A 15,935-nucleotide genomic window follows, 5' to 3' on the forward strand; every position below is an offset into this window, starting at 1 on the left:
TCGAGAAGGCCCTCTGCCTGCTTCCCTGTAACCTCACTTTTTACACTGAGAAAACCATCAAAAGGTCATCAGCTGATTTCTATGGGCCATTAATCAGCTACATACGTATGATTCGTATAAAACACTCCTATAATGACGATGGAAGGGGCTTCTGTGACTGCCCAGCATTTAAAACCTTCCTAAAAGAAAATATAGTTACTTAATCAAGCACCAACAGTAGAAAGAAAAGACTACACAATTCATGATGAAGTTATTATCAGATTTCTTGACCATACTGATGAATTGTAGAAATCAACAGGAAGAGGCGAGTCTCCATTTTACAGGTAAAATTCATACAGTCCACATGCAAGATATTTAAACTGAACAGAAAATGTGCCTTGTGACGTGCAGAAAGAATCCTAGGGCAATAAAAACAGATATAAAAATAAGAATTCCAGAGAAACCAGAGAAACTTCTGATAAATGGGTCACTAATGTCACTCATCGATCTTAGTCACCACAATCTCAAATTAGCACTGAGAGACTTCTAGTTTTAATTTAGAGCTGGCTCACGTTACTTCTGGCCCCTTTCGGACTCTGGCCACAGTCCAAAAGAGTGAAGCAATCAATGACATCAATGGACTTATGCACACTTAACTGCGGGCAGCATTGCTCAGGGAAGTCAGGTTCTCTAGCAAAATGAGCATAATACTCATCATGTGCTGTGTGCTGGAATCTCACAGGTCTCAGCTGCGGCATTGTTCCAGAAGGGACACTGAGCAATGTTTTAAAAATTGCCAAGTTTTCTTGGCCAAGTTCTGTAAGCTCCTAATTCACACATTATGTTGGTAGACACTGTCAAGGCAGCCTGGCACTATGTTTAACCATAGAGATTAACGCAGTCTTTTGTTTCTGATGATATGTCCACTGCAGGGTTTTTTGTTTTAACCCCTCGCTTCTTGCAATTTATAAAGGCAGGTTATCATTTCATGTTCTCCACTGGTGTTTTCATGCTAGTGCTGTGACCAAAGTTATCCATCCTAATTATGTGGGCAAGGTGATTCAGCCCAACAAGAGCTGTAGTGGGCGGGGGGGGGGGTGGAACCATTCAAACGGTCTGAACAAAAAAGGCAAAAGGAAGTGTACAAGTGTGATATTGAAAACTCTGTTCCTTTTCCGAACTTGTGGCAGGAGCTGCTGTGGTGTGAGGCCTTGTTCCATCCTCTGTTCACAAATGGTCTCCTAGGAAAGGTTCCCTCCACCTCGAAGTATCCATGAAGATAGAGGAGGAGCTGTGGTAGAGCCATAAGCAGGGGAGGGCTCCTTCCCTTCTCCAGACATCCTTAGTGCAGTCATAAATTTCCATCTCCACCTGATAGTCACCGTCCATGCCCTTCCAGTATCCTCCGGTGACAAAGAGTTTTCCTCCAAGAGGTACCATCCCTCCGTTTTCATGGAGGGTGTGAAGCTGTTGCACCTGCAAACAGAGTGGACATGATTTGGATCTGTGTTTATGTGGCAAATCATATACAACAACCACAGCGGAAACCGCTGTAAATAAGACAGTAGACTGGCAACATACAGTTTGCACCTAGTTCCTTGATGGAATCATATGATGGGGGTTTGTGCTGCCATCCAGTGGCTGAAATATATAGTGCAAGTTAATATCATCAAACCCCTTGGAGGGGGGGGGTCTCTCACCCTTTCCTTAGCAGAGTTATTAAGGTGTTGTCTGGGTATTTCTATAAGAGGTAAAAAAAACCTTGATTTGGTACACACCAGCCTTAGATACCTTGTTCATCAGAAAAGTCCAAATGGGGTTCTTTTTGCATCTCTTGAAATGTGGGATGCAAAAAATTTGATAATAGTAGCTCGTACTTCAGAGAACAGGCCAAGACACACGTCTGTGATGGAGGAGCATGTGAATCATCCTCAGATTGGAGGATGAGGCTTTTTGCAATGGCAGCAAGTAACATATCTACAATTACATTGAATGCAGGATATCTTTATTTGTATATTAACAACATTATTCAGTTAAGAGCTCTAATTCCAAAGACATTAGCAGTGCAATTCGGTGCATGTCTATCCAGAAGCAAGTCCCATTAAATTCAGTGGGACTGACTCCTAGGTAAGCGTGTACAGTATTGCAGGATTAGAGATGGATGAACTGATTGATTTCAGTTTCTCTGTTTTTCCACTCTGAAATTCAGTTTGCAGATTATTACCGTATTTTTCGCTCTATAACACGCACCCGACCATAACACACACGTAGCTTTTAGAGGAGGAAAATCCGTAGGCATGCCACCCGTAGGCATTCCCTCCATAACACGCCCTTACTTTCTAGGAGGAAAAAAGTGAGTGTTATGGTGCAAAAAATACGGTATTTTTAAGACATCGTGGAAATTCTTCAGCACTTTAGTGTAATTTTCTTGTAATGTTCACATTTTTGTAAGCAAATTTGCCTAATATACACATTTTTACAAAGCAATTTCCCCTAATAGAATGCCTATTTTCTTGAATGAATGCATTTTTAAGCACACTTTAACTATACATTTTTGACACATTTACTTATTTCTGTCTACTAAGCCAAGCAAATCTGAAATTCTACATATACTTGAGTTCATCTTGTCTCGTTGCCTATGTATAGGCATGTATAGACATGCCATCCCTGATATGGCATAGTAATGGGTGTCCAATCTAGTAGGGCGCATATGCCAGAAGTGGTGGGTGCAGCAGGAGTTTGTGGCAGGCTGCCCCCTGAGCCTGTGGCATAAGGTCAGGGCTGCACGCCAGCTGATTTCTTTAATACTACGTTGCTGTCTGCTTCCCAGCTCAGTAGAGAAGATGCTAAACTGTCATGAAGCACAGAGGGAGGCTGCGTGTGTACTGTAATGCCCCTGCTATACTGCGAACTTACACCTGCCGAAAAGACTGGTCACCAGTGGTGTAGTCCTTTGAATTGTAAAAGTCACCCCTCTCCTTTATCCTCTGTCTCCCTCCCTCCCTCCCTCCCTCCCTCAACTGTATGTAAAAGTAAAGGTAAAGGGACCCCTGACCATTATATCCAGTCGTGTCCGATTCTGGGGTTGTGGCGCTCATCTCGCTTTATTGGCCGAGGGAGCCGGCATACAGCTTCTGAGTCATGTGGCCAGCATGACTAAGCCGCTTCTGGCGAACCAGAGCAATGCACGGAAATGCCGTTTACCTTCCCACCGGAGCAGTACCTATTTATTTACTTACACTTTGATGTGCTTTTGAACTGCTAGGTTGGCAGGAGCAGGGACTGAGCAACGGGAGCTCACCCCATCACGGGGATTCGAACCGCCGACCTTCTGATCGGCAAGTCCTAGGCTCTGTGGTTTAACCCACAGCGCCACCCACGTCTGTATGTAGTTACACCATTAACAAGGCTGGGCTATATTCTTGTTTGTCATAACGTCTGTCAACCTCTCTGGCAGAACACCATGAAAAGATCACAGGGCGAGGTTGCAGAGGAATAGTTCTTGGATCTAAACAGGCAAAACGCTTGCTGAGAAACTGCTTGATGACAAGATGTTGCCATGAAAGTGTTAAAGAGGCCGCCGTCAAGAGCATAACCAATGGATGGCCGGAAACTGACGGCACTAACCATTATTCATAGATCTACGGAGATGGAGAGACTGGCAGGGCCTTCTTTGCACCTGTCCTGAGGACTGGAGTGGGCGCTACACAGTCAGCTGAGCACTGACGCCATGCGAACAGCTGCCGCAGGGTTTGAGGATGACGCTGCGTAAACCAACCCTCCAACAACATTACACACATCTTCACTGAAGCCAAACAGGCTGGAGGAACAGGCCATGCTGTGCTCGCTACCAGGGGTATCCTCACTCAAGGAATAGGCTTCCTGCCATGCTGGAACATGGACACTCATCCTTCAAGCATTGTTCACATATTACTTTGGGTTACGCATTCTGGAAAAGTGTCAAGGGGGGGGGAAAGCAGGGGGAGGAAATACGGCATTTTAAAATGCCTGCTCCCCATAACAAACCTATAGGCCACAGAAATCTGTATTTACTTCTATGGGTGCTACAGCCACAGACCTTCCCTGGAAACATAGTGGTGAAAGAACATTAATGCCACGACTCCCTTACCCACCTTCTGCCATATATTAGCATCTGGATCATACACATAGACTTTCTTTGTGTTGTCGCCAATAAGGTAGATGGCTCCATGCAGAGAGGCACATCGAGGAGCAGAGAGGTATTTGGGGATGAAAGGGGATGCAATTACACTCCACACATCTAGAAGATAACAATAGTAGTAGTAGTAACAGTAACAGTAGCAATAATAATAATAATAATAATAATTTTATATATTGAAAACATTCTATATTAGAATGACATATGAATCTCAGGGGATGGAGGAGCTAAAAAGGAAGATGGACAAGAAATGGAACAGGGGCAGATTGTCACAAGAGACTGCCCTAGATCAGTCCTGCAGAGGTCAGGATTGTTTACATGTAAAACCAGCGTCCTGATTTCAGCCTGGCTGCAATACACATGTGTGTTTATGTGAGCTTTCAACACACTTTGTTGTACTTTTGATCACATCATTCCCGTCATCACTGCTGCCTTTACTGGGCTAGGAAGCAAGAGAATCACAGGAAAACAACGTCTGCATAGGTTCACAGGAACCGGCCTTCTACTGAGTCAGACCATTGGTCCGACTTGCTCAGTATTGCGTGCACTGGCTGGCAGTGGCCCTCAAGGGTTTCTGGCAGGGGGGCATTCCCCTACCTAAAGATGGCAGGGAGTCTTCTGCAGGCATAGCAGAAGCCCTACCACTGAGCCACAGCTCTTCTGTGTTAATGGCCAAAGGAGTATAAGAGAACATGAGTAAAAGCCACATTTAAAAGTATCCAAGGTATCAAGAATACCAAGGTACTATTAGTGTTTGCTATGTAACATCCTGAGATGGGCTTGTGGGTGGGAGCTGACATGGCAAACGGATGAACGACGTCCTTCCTATATAGCATAACATCATGAGACAAAAATGGAAGGTGCTGCAGTTTGCCACATGGCCCCCACAGGCAACTAAACCTGAGTCACATCGTACCAAATACCTTTCCTGATTACGTGAAGCAAATTGATGCTAGCTGAGAGTTTTTCTAAAAGACGTGGCAAATAGATCACTTGCACATCTAAATACAGTGGTACCTCGGGTTACAGACGCTTCAGGTTACAGACTCCGCTAACCCAGAAATAGTACCTCGGGTTAAGAACTTTGCTTCAGGATGAGAACAGAAATCGTGCGGGGGTGCGGCGGCTGGAGGCCCCATTAGCTAAAGTGGTACCTCAGGTTAAGAACAGTTTCAGGTTAAGAACAGAACCTCCAGAACGAATTAAGTTCTTAACCCGAGGTACCACTGTATAGGCAGCTGGATTAAGGAGCACTAGGAGCAACTCCAGAAACTGAAGTAGGAAGTGGAGTAGGGCTGTGTCCCCAGCAGAAAGACACAAATGAAGTCTAGCATTAGCTGCCGGAAGATACTCTGGGCTGCGAGCCAGTGCAGGAAGTCACACCCCATTAACAACTTCTCCCTCCGCCCCATATAAATTAGCTTTTGGGACATAAGACGAATTGAAATAAAAAGCCATACCAAAGCAGCATCAGGGTTCAAACAGGTCAAATGGGCCGCAGGCAATTAACAGCAAGCCCACTGTTCATATTTGCATACATAAAACTGAGCTGCCCACATTCCACAACACTTTGGCATGGCCAAGAAACAGAACGAAAGATGGGGCTATTCTGTGGATGGGCGAAGAATGATTCGCAAGAGCTGTCATCACCAGAGGCTGGCAGCAGATGTAGGCCCCACTTCACAGGCATGCGTGAATGCACACCTTTATTCTTAAGTGGGAGAAGACACAGTTGGCATTCACTCAGAAATGAAAAAATAAAGCACTGCACTTAGGTAGGGGTGGCTCAGCTGCAAGGAGAACAAAACTCAAAACAATAAAACAAACTAAGCAAACCAAACCAATTAAAACAACATCATAATCATAAAAACCTTAAAACAATAAAGCTTCGTTTAAAACAGTGTTTCCCAACCGGTGTTCCGCGGCACACTAGTGTGCCGTGAGACACCGGCTGGTGTGCCGTGGGAGGGAGGCGGGCGAGTCGGGCGGCGAGAGGCGGCGGCGGCGAGGATCCGCGTCGAGCCGGGGGCGGCTCCGCGGTGGTGGTGCCGAGCGGCGGGGCAGCGCGCGCAAAAGGGAGGAGCGCAAGACAGCGGAGGAGGAGGAGGCCGGCATGTCCGGGCAGCAGCAGCAACAGCAGCAGCAGCAACTCCCGGCGACGGCTCCTCCTCCGCCCGCTATCGCCGCCACCACCACAACAGCCGCCGCCGCCTCAGCTGCCGCCGTCCCTCAGTCCCTCGCTCTGCTGCCTCCTCCCACCCCGGCAAGGGGAAGGGAAAAAACGTTCACTTTTGTGCGTCCCTCCCGGCGTGACGCTGCGCGCTGACGTCACGGGGCGGGGCTTTAATGGTGGTGTGCCGCGAGATTTTTTTCCGGTAAACAGGTGTGCCGTTGCCCAAAAACGTTTGGGAAACACTGGTTTAAAACATCACAAGCAACAGCGGTACTAAAAGCAATCTAAAAGGTCAAATTAAAAGTATGTGTCTTCTTGACACTGTTTCTAGAAACAGAGAGAGTGGGGACTATCTGCATTTCACAATCTCCAAGCAACACAAAATACATCCCTCAAAAGGGCCTCTCCTGCAAATCAACAACCGGCCAGTTTTATATTTATAGTATTTAATCCAATGGGAGGGAGAGGAAAAGTAATGTGTCCCTCAACACACATCCCACCCTCTATCATGAAAAGCATTTTGCAAGTCTTGTATATTCTTCTAAGGACATGTGGTAGGAAGTAATGGCTTCAGTTTCAATACTAATGATGACAAAAACATTTTCACAAGGAATTTAGAACTAAACCAGAGCAGGGGGCATTGCTGGGCATGGGAAGGGAGGCAATGGGCAAAAGTAGGAATGGGCAAATTCAGTTTCACATCAATTTCACTTTCTTTCATTTCCTCTCATTTTTCCAGTCTTAAGTTGATTCAGCATATTTCCTCATCAGTATGCACTTTTTAAAATATAAAAAGTCCCCATTAAAAAATCAGCATTTTTGTATGAAATTCTCCTTAAATATACATCTTCATGCAATTTTGTCTAATACACATTTTTACAAGCAATTTTGCCTAATGCAAGGTGTTTTTGTATATATTTTCTCCAATATATGTAACTATATGCTCATTTTATCCTAGTAAATGCATTTTCATGCACATTTATTGGCTGGGGAACTGCATTGTCAAATTAGGAGAGGTGCGAATTTCAAAAGATAGTCACGTTTCAGTTTGCAAATTGTTTCAGGAAGTACAAATAAAGTAAGTTCGCTTTTAAGTATGAACTGAACCAAATTTCTCCCCTATTTCCCCTATTCCTAGCTGCCCAAGCTCTGGGCCTTTTGCCCTGGGCCCTGGATCTCCTGCCCCCCCCCCATTTTCAACCCCACACACTCTGCAAACAGGATGTTTGGACATGTTACAAAGCACAGTGCCAGTGAGACCCGACATCTGCCATTTTGATTTTTGCAGAGGCTACTCTGTGTCTTGGGGTCTATGCCCCAGGTCTTTTAAGTACTTAGCAAAGCCCCTGCCACAGGGCCCATTTCCAAGTTTGCAGAATAGAAAGGATTCTGGTTTTGCACCTGCCCCACCCACCTTGGCCTGCTCCGTGAGCCCATGGCCAGCTTTGGAAAAGCCATTCATACACATTCCCCTCTGTTCCTTCTTACCTATTGCAGGGTTGTAACACTGCAGGGTTAATGCATTGTATTTGACAGCACAAGAGCCAATGAGGTACAACTTCCCAAGACACCCGGCGATGGTGAAGTTGCTGACATACTTCAAGGCAGGGCTCACAAAGCACCAGCTGTCATTATAAGGATCATAACACTCCACCTCCACAACGTCCACCGCGGTGCCTACAGACAATGTGAGAAGTGGGGGGAAAGGAGGTTTGAGCACAGTCAAGGCCTACAGATATTTGCACTGAGCAACACTAGTGCCAAAAGAACCCACAAGTCTAATATGTAGGGTCTGGGTTGTGTCTCCAACTAAATCATAGTCACAGTACACCAATGAAATCGATGGACTTAAGAAGAAGAGTTGGGATTTGATACCCCGCTTTATCACTACCCGAAGGAGTCTCAAAGCGGCTCACAATCTCCTTTCCCTTCCTCCCCCACAACAAACACTCTGTGAGGTGAGTGAGGCAGAGATTTCAGAGAAGTGTGACTAACCCAAGGTCACCCAGCAGCTGCATGTGGAGGAGCGGAGACGCGAACCCGGTTCCCCAGATTACGAGTCTACTGCTCTAAACCACCACACCACACTGGCTCTTAAGCATCCAAGTCCTCTGAATATAAGTGAATTAGACACAACCTTCTGTATGAAATTCAGTCCCACAAAGGCAGGCTCTTCTGCTCAAGCTGTAGTATAGGGACATGGAATGGCCAGAGGGCACATTATGATATTGTCCAAACTAAAGCAGCCTCATCCTTGTTAGTGCCTGTTGTTCCCATGCACGTAAAGCAAGAGGCCTCCACGTTACAGATCTCACTGCCTACCACCAATGGCATAGATCTCTCCATTGAGGACAGCGCTGGCGTGGTTGGTTCGTGGCTTCAGCATTGGTGCAATGGGCTTCCAGGCACCATCCTTGAGGCTGAAGCACCAGGACTGAGTTGTTGACCATGTGTCATTCCGTGATCCTCTGGAGCCACCTGAAAACGCAAATAGCCATCATACTCACACAGAGTCCTAGTAGACACTTTTGTGCAAGCACTTCAATATTACGGCTTAATACATTATTATGGCTTAACACCCAGTGGCGGAGCTTCATGCTCCGGCACCGGGGGGCGGAGAGCAGGTACGGGCGGGGCTGGCACACGTCATGGGGCATGGTGCCCAGCGTGGGAGGAGTGGCAGCCACGATGGCACCCCACCGGGATCGCGCTGCCGGGGGCGGTGCGCTCCCCCCGCACTCCTCTTCCTCTGCCAGTTTTAACACCCTCGTGATATTTTTGTTTGGAGTTCTGGTTCTCTTGAAAATCTTGTGGAATCTGTGAGCAAAATATGACTCAAAATGGTGGGTTGTGGTTCAGTTTACATTTTATTAGATAACTATGCAACCTGGCTGCCCTGATTTAAATTATCTTAGTATGGGAACATGCCAAAAAGGTTCAAAGGCTTAGTAACAACATAGACTTGGAAAGAGCACTATCCTTACCTGTGACATAAACATCATTATTTAGAGCAATCACAGAAAAACCCCATTTATTGTAGTCTGGAAAATCAGGCAGAGCATTCCATCTTTCTGAAATAATAGAACCAAACATGTAAGTGGCCCTCAAAGTGTTATAATCAGGTAACCAGTATAATCAGTAAATGCTCTAGTTTTTCTGAGACTCTTTACTACTCTCAGGTGAAGAGATTTTGCCCCCTATGGGTTCCATCACTCCATAGTACTACCCTAAATCAAGACCATGACCCATGACAGTGATATGATTAGACCAAATGCACTTCTTTTCCATGGAACTTTTCCATATTGAAACAGTCCTATTCAAACCTACGTGTGTTTGAAGGTAATTATCTATGGTCATTATCTGCTTCATTGTTCACAGTGTTATCAGAATACATTCCGATTGCATCATATTGCGTAGATAATGCCAACAATGAGAAAGGTCCTCTTCTCCAAATTAGTTTTTCTACCCAATGCACTGCATTTGCAGGCCTGCCCGACAGCTTCCAACGTCAACATTGGCCTGAGATGAATGCAGCTGCTCAGCAGGCACCAACGCCAAAAGAGCACAGAGCATTACATCATACTGAAAGCCTTGTTTGTCGGTGCCTGCATTATTCTAGGTCGAAGTCCAAGGCATGGTTGCTTCTGTCCTCACCAGTGTTTCTGCTACAGAAAGTGGGTTTGGATAACGTTAGGTGTTTTGAGATGGCAAGTCTAAATGATAAATGTTTATGTACCGGTACCTATACTTTTCAAACTTTTTCACTTAACAGCAAATAGATAAAGGCAAATCTAAGAACTGGATAATCACCAAATAAATAAATAACAATAAAAGAGTGGAACCACTCTGTGAGGGAAGGGTGAGAGGTTTTATTGTTGATTCCAGAGGAATTCTGTGAAGGAAGAGAAAGCAAAAGGAGCAAATGAAGTTAAACTTCCAGCCCATTGTAGGTTTTTTTTTTTGGGGGGGGGGGCTGTGATAGAAAGACAACAGCACGTGTAATATTCTACCAAACTGCTAGCTAAGAGCTAAAACAACCTGACTGGTGTACACAAAATCAATGAGATAACTGGCAGGACCTCTGGATTTTGTTGCAATACCAGTTCCATCACCCCTGACCATGGGTTGTGCTTGCTGGGGTTGATGGGAGCTGTAGTATACTAGGCCCTCTGTATTCATATTCTGGTTATTCTGCAATAATTGGTTCTCTGTCTTGTTTCTGAGGGATTCAGGTCTCATCTTTTCCACCCACCCACCACCAAGGGTCTGGAAACATGCATTTCCCCAAAACACTACAGAGTGGCACCATCAAGCATGACCTACCCTGTAAAGGCCAACTCATAAAGATGATAGCAACAGGTACCAAAGTGAAGATTTTATTTCCCCTACCTCTAAACGCTACACCAGTTCAGTTGCTGCCATCCCCTTGCAGTGCCTAGCACCGTGGGCCTAGTTGCTCCCTGACGTAAAGATGCTCTGAGCTGGAGAGTGCAGTTCTGGCATTGTTTGGAGACAGGTACTTACTAGTCTTAGTGTTATAAAAGGCAAAATTCCTGGATATTAGTGGTTGCTGTTCATCTTCTTCATTCTCTTCCAGAGCTCTGCCTCCCACCACCACTAGCACCTCCTCAAGCTTTTGTGGCAGGGCCTTCAGTCTCTGCTGGACAAATGGCCTGTTCTCCAACTTAGACAAGGGGGGAAAAACAGTGATTCTGGAAGCCCAACACCTCTCCCCTTTTTCCATCACTTTATACAATGACCTTCTATGATGTAATTCAGTACAGCAAAATTCTCAAATAAAACTCTGGGATAAAGGTAAAGGGACCCCTGACCATTAGATCCAGTCGTGGCCGACTCTGGGGTTGCGGTGCTCATCTCGCTTTATTGGCCGAGGGAGCCAGCGTACAGCTTTCGGGTCATGTGGCCAGCATGACTAAGCCGCTTCTGGTGAACCAGAGCAGCACACAGAAACGCCATATACCTTCCCGCCGGAGCAGTACCTATTTATCTACTTGCACTTTGAAGTGCTTTTGAACTGCTAGGTTGGCAGGAGCAGGGACCAAGCAACGGGAGCTCACCCCATTGCGGGGATTCGAACCGTCGACCTTCTGATCGGCAAGTCCTAGGCTCTGTGGTTTAACCCACAGTGCCACCCACGTCCATACTTCACTGCAAATGCTAGACTGTGGCAGGGACTTCTAGCTGCTTTCCTCACAGATAGTTGTTGCCACTTCCCACTGTCTTTTATGCTAATTTGGATGCACTGATTTAGGCACACTTGGACCATACTTTAAACGTTCTTCTTAAAATATAAGGGCTAGAACAAAGTATTTAACATGTGTTTCTCTGGAATTGTGATCACTTTAAATTTGGGCTTTGGGGCACATATCCCTTCATTAATTCAGATAGGCCCATCTAAATTAACTATCCTTTTTGGTAATGATCCAATTATAACAGTCTTTGGGAAAGACATAACCATAATCCATGTACACCAAGAAGTCAGTCATTGCTCCTCACAGTGGCATCTCTAGGAAAACTGCATGCACACACACCCTTGCTCCTCCTGAGTCAATAGACTTAGTGATGGATGGGCGGGTGGGGAGAAGAGAAGAAAGAGGGGAACTAGTGGGGAAAGGTCAGGAACTCTTCCACTGCCAAAGGTGACAGTTCATAGCTAATTAAGAAATGAAAACTTATCTCAAACCAGAAGGTGGCATACCAAGATGAACAGATTCTAGGCACTGCAGTTAAGGACACCTATAGCTATTGGATCACAGCACCCCTTTTCTAGCTTTGGGGCTGAAACTGGAGCTTAATCAGGGTACTGTGGTGCCTCCAAGAACTGACCGTGCTACGATGTCTAGTGATGATGGTCTTGCAAGCCTCCGATTCTTGAATCAGTGGTTCTGATGACAAGAGGTTCTGCAGGTACTGATCTGGCAATGAAACCAGATGCACTAGATCAAGGAGTTCTGGCAGGTGCATGGCTCTAGCAGACTTTTCATACTTCACCCACCTCAGCACAGCCTCAACTAGACTCTGCTCTTCTTGTACCTGGAGCAAGTTGTTGGACAGGTAGATAACCAGCCTCTCTTTGGATAGCTGCAGGAACTCCTCTTGTTGAGACACAAGTTCAAAATTCTCCTGCAGAAATGACCAGGCCTTAGATGACACTTCTGGGCAACCATGCAGTTCCCCAAATTCACAAATGCCCAAACAGTTGGTCGCATCCATCTGCTGCCTCAGGTACCGACTGCAGACTTTCCGGAGGACGGGGAAGTGGAGTTGGTTGGATGTCCGAATTAAGGCTTCCACATTCCCTTGGTTGATGGTCACCTTCCCTGTGTAAGCAAAGTCAATCAAGGTCTCCATAATGGCTGGATCCACCTCTTTGATCTCTACACGAGCTGAAATGCTTTCCAAGAAGTCACCAGCAAACATGGCATTGAAATAGTGGCTGCAGAGAGCCAGGATACTGCGGTGGCAGGGGAATTCATGTCCCTCGACTATCAAGGTGACATCTGAGAGTTTTGGATTGGAGCGAAGGGTCTGAAGTCCTTCCAGAATAGACTGGGGGTGGGATGGAAGGCAAAAATCGAAGTCATCGATGTTCCTCACCATGCTGGTGCTCCACTCCTGTCGTGGGAAATGGCCTTAGATGACTTCAGTGGAAAACAAACTTTTCCTAGTCCTAATCAGAAAGCAAAGAAGAAGTAAATAAGTTTTGTGCTTCAAATGGGAAATATTTTTCCTCAACTTATGACTTGAAGTGAAATCTCCTTAGTGACATTTTTGGATCAATGGAACTCCCTGAAAGGAAGCGCAAACTGTTGTGACCTGGTATGTCCAAATAATAACACTAGGCATATAACCCCGTACCCCAAAACAACTGAATATAACCAGTGCCATATGTGTGTGTCCTGATTGAAGCATCTACAAGGAACTTGCAGGGATAACCAAGAAAAAATCTATACTGATGTCCCCCACCCCTGAAAGCTTTCAGACTCTCAAAAGTACTTCTGTCCATTTTCCTTGCATAGAACGAGGAATGAGCTACAAACCTTATTCAAATCTCTCTGTTCAGAAACTCCACTTTCTTAAACGGCATTCTCAAAAACAGAGAAAGCTGCATCTTGCTTCATGAAGCATTCTGGGTAATTGAAAGCTTGCCACATTTTTGTGACTTTTTTTGTTTTTCCCAATAAAGGTACTTACCGACCAATAAAGCTACCTTTGCTCTCTGTAAATACGGTAATTTATCCTGCTTTTTCTAGTTATGAGGAAGGCAGGCTGCCAAAAGTCCCTCCAGGAGCCCACTATGGCATCTAAGGCTTTACCAGCCTTGCCCAAACACTTTCATTCCCATCTTCATTGTGATGGTGGGCTGTTGTGTTAATAAAAACTAAAGTTACCAGAAGGCTGCTGAATTCTGTTTCATGGGGCCTGTCTAGCTCAGTATTGTGTACACTGGCTGGCAGCAATTCTCCTGGGTTCCTGATTTCCCAGCCCTACCTGGACATGCCAGGCATTGAACCTGGGACATTTTGTACACAAAGCAATTGCTCTGCTATTGAGCTTCCTTCCCCTATGACCCTAATAACAAATTCCGTGCTTTTATGAGCTTCCACAGAAACATGACACACACAGTCCGTATATGATGTGTGGAGACAAAACAGTATTGTAAGCAGTCTTACTCCAGTTGTCATTCTTAATAAAGGAACAGCTTGTAGTTCATAAGCAATGAAATTTGGTGGGGGAGGCGGGTCAGTATCTTTTTGTTCCTGCCTTCCCAATCTACTCTACCAGGTCCTCAGTGCTGACCTAGAAAGTAATTGACTATTGGACTTATGCCATATTAAGTAGCAAAACACTACCGATAATAAAATCCCCAGTAACAATATTAGTGGTTATATTCTCATTTTAGTTAGTGGTTATATTGACACACACACACCTTTCTTCCCGATATCCAGGAAACTTGCCTCTCAGTAGTTTGCTGTTCAGCAGTGCTGCATTGATAAGAACTTCTTGGTATTTGATCTCTGGAAAAGTTTGATACTTGGCTTCCTAGCAGATAATGGCTTATAACTGTGACAGCCCCTTGTGCCTCATGTTAATGGCCTGTACACTATTTTTGACTTGATAGCTCCACCTTCCCAAATCCAGTTTGCTTGTTCCCTCTCATCTCATGTTGTCCCATTCAGCCCTGCCAGAAATCAAAACCGTCTGGCCTCCGGTTCTTACCTTGTTAACTTCTCTTACATCCAGTCAGACAGTCGGAGCTCGAATAATGCTTGGGGAATGGCTTGCCTTGACCCTGGGAGGAGGCAGTTACCCTGACTTGGTTTGGGTGGTGCGTTTTTTTAAGGCCGTTGTAGGCTGGAGGCAACCAATGCTTGTTTCTCTGTATGTATATATATATTTAGACTGAGGCTTACAGCCAGAGAGGGCTGGGAAGTGTGTTGACAGTTATTCTCTCCAGGCCACCTGCTCTTAAAGCAACACACCAACGAAGAGATAAGAAGAAGAGGGCATTGGAAGGAAAGCACATCATGTGCCCATGGGAAGCAGATATGAAGCTGCTCAAGAGATGGTGCGCTTACATCTGTTTTCATAGAATCATAGAGTTGGAAGAGACCACAAGGGCCATCGAGTCCAACCCCCTGCCAAGCAGGAAACACCATCAGAGCACTCCTGACATATGGTTGTCAAGACTCTGCTTAAAGACCTCCAAAGAAGGAGACTCCACCACACTCCTTGGCAGCAAATTCCACTGTCGAACAGCTCTTACTGTCAGGAAGTTCTTCCTAATGCTTCAAATAGGCAAACTGTGGGGATAATGCAGAATCAATCTGCAACGAGTTTTTATTTTCGAATGAAATCAGTTTCTCAATAAGTGCATTTCAGGGGCAAAAAGTATGCAACAGATCTACATTGTGTGTTAATAAAAAAACCAAGTACTCAGTCTCCATTGATTCTAACATAAAACGTCATGTGGACGCAGCCATTGTCAGTGAGGAGGAAGTGGGTGGGAAAAAGGAGCTTGTTCTGGAGGGACCAGAAAGGACCAGCAGGGGCATTTTCATTACTTGTGCCCCTGTAGCCAGGTGGGCAGCAGGGATGGAGTGACTCAGCAAATTAGGATTAAGCCAGGATACTGGATTTAGGTGTAACAGCAAACCACCGTTAAAAGGAGCTAAACCAACTTAAAACCATGGCCTCAGACAACCATAGTTAGTGGGGCTGGGGGCAATCTTTTTATCTCTGAGGCCAGCAGCAGCAGTAGTGGGTGGGAACTGCATGCCCCCAGGGCCAATCGGGGCGGGGGGGTGGCACTGGGCCTGGGCTTCATTTTCAAAGGGACCTTAGATTTAGACACTTGCTGGGGTTCCTTTGGCATCTGGTAAGTTTCACAACATGTTTTTGTGTGAATTGGACCAAAATGTGACACGCTGCCTCACTTAAAGCTGCAAATTAAAGCAAATAGGAGATTCAGTTTTGCAAAAGATATAATTCTTTTGTTAGTGGATACATAGTCATAGTTAAGAGTTAAGAATGTCAAAAGAAAAGAAAAGAAAAAATATATTGGTTTAGATGGCACAAGGTTGG

General features: G+C 45.4%; 1 protein-coding gene across 2 annotated transcripts; it reads right to left on the bottom strand.

Moving 5' to 3' along the window:
- Positions 1–245: 245 nt before the first annotated feature.
- KLHL30 (kelch like family member 30) lies at positions 246–14,787 on the bottom strand. Of its 2 annotated transcripts, none has more exons than XM_082221819.1 (8): positions 14,571–14,787; positions 12,177–13,014; positions 10,854–11,013; positions 9,314–9,400; positions 8,652–8,807; positions 7,818–8,006; positions 4,113–4,258; positions 246–1,455 (listed from the first exon to the last, which is right to left on the bottom strand). In XM_082221819.1, exons 2-8 carry the CDS (start codon positions 12,948–12,950, stop codon positions 1,207–1,209), a joined length of 1,761 nt encoding a protein of 586 aa, XP_082077945.1. In that variant the 5' UTR covers positions 12,951–13,014; positions 14,571–14,787; the 3' UTR covers positions 246–1,206. The 2 variants fall into 2 exon arrangements, with proteins under 2 accessions (XP_082077945.1, XP_082077944.1); XM_082221818.1 differs by having other exon boundaries at positions 12,177–13,020.
- Positions 14,788–15,935: the final 1,148 nt, after the last annotated feature.

This window comes from Podarcis vaucheri (genome assembly GCF_965113315.1).
Source record: "Podarcis vaucheri genome assembly, chromosome: 5".
In the NCBI taxonomy this organism is placed as follows: domain Eukaryota; kingdom Metazoa; phylum Chordata; class Lepidosauria; order Squamata; family Lacertidae; genus Podarcis; species Podarcis vaucheri.

Excerpts from the sequence above, each read along its gene's own strand:
- KLHL30 (XM_082221819.1), bottom strand. The coding sequence starts at position 12,950 with ATGGTGAGGAACATCGATGACTTCGATTTTTGCCTTCCATCCCACCCC. Across the intron at positions 11,014-12,176 it reads TCACTAGACATCGTAGCACG|TTGGAGAACAGGCCATTTGT; the intron begins GTCAGTTCTTGG and ends CCCTTGTCTAAG. Across the intron at positions 9,401-10,853 it reads CTTTTATAACACTAAGACTA|AAAGATGGAATGCTCTGCCT; the intron begins GTAAGTACCTGT and ends CTATTATTTCAG.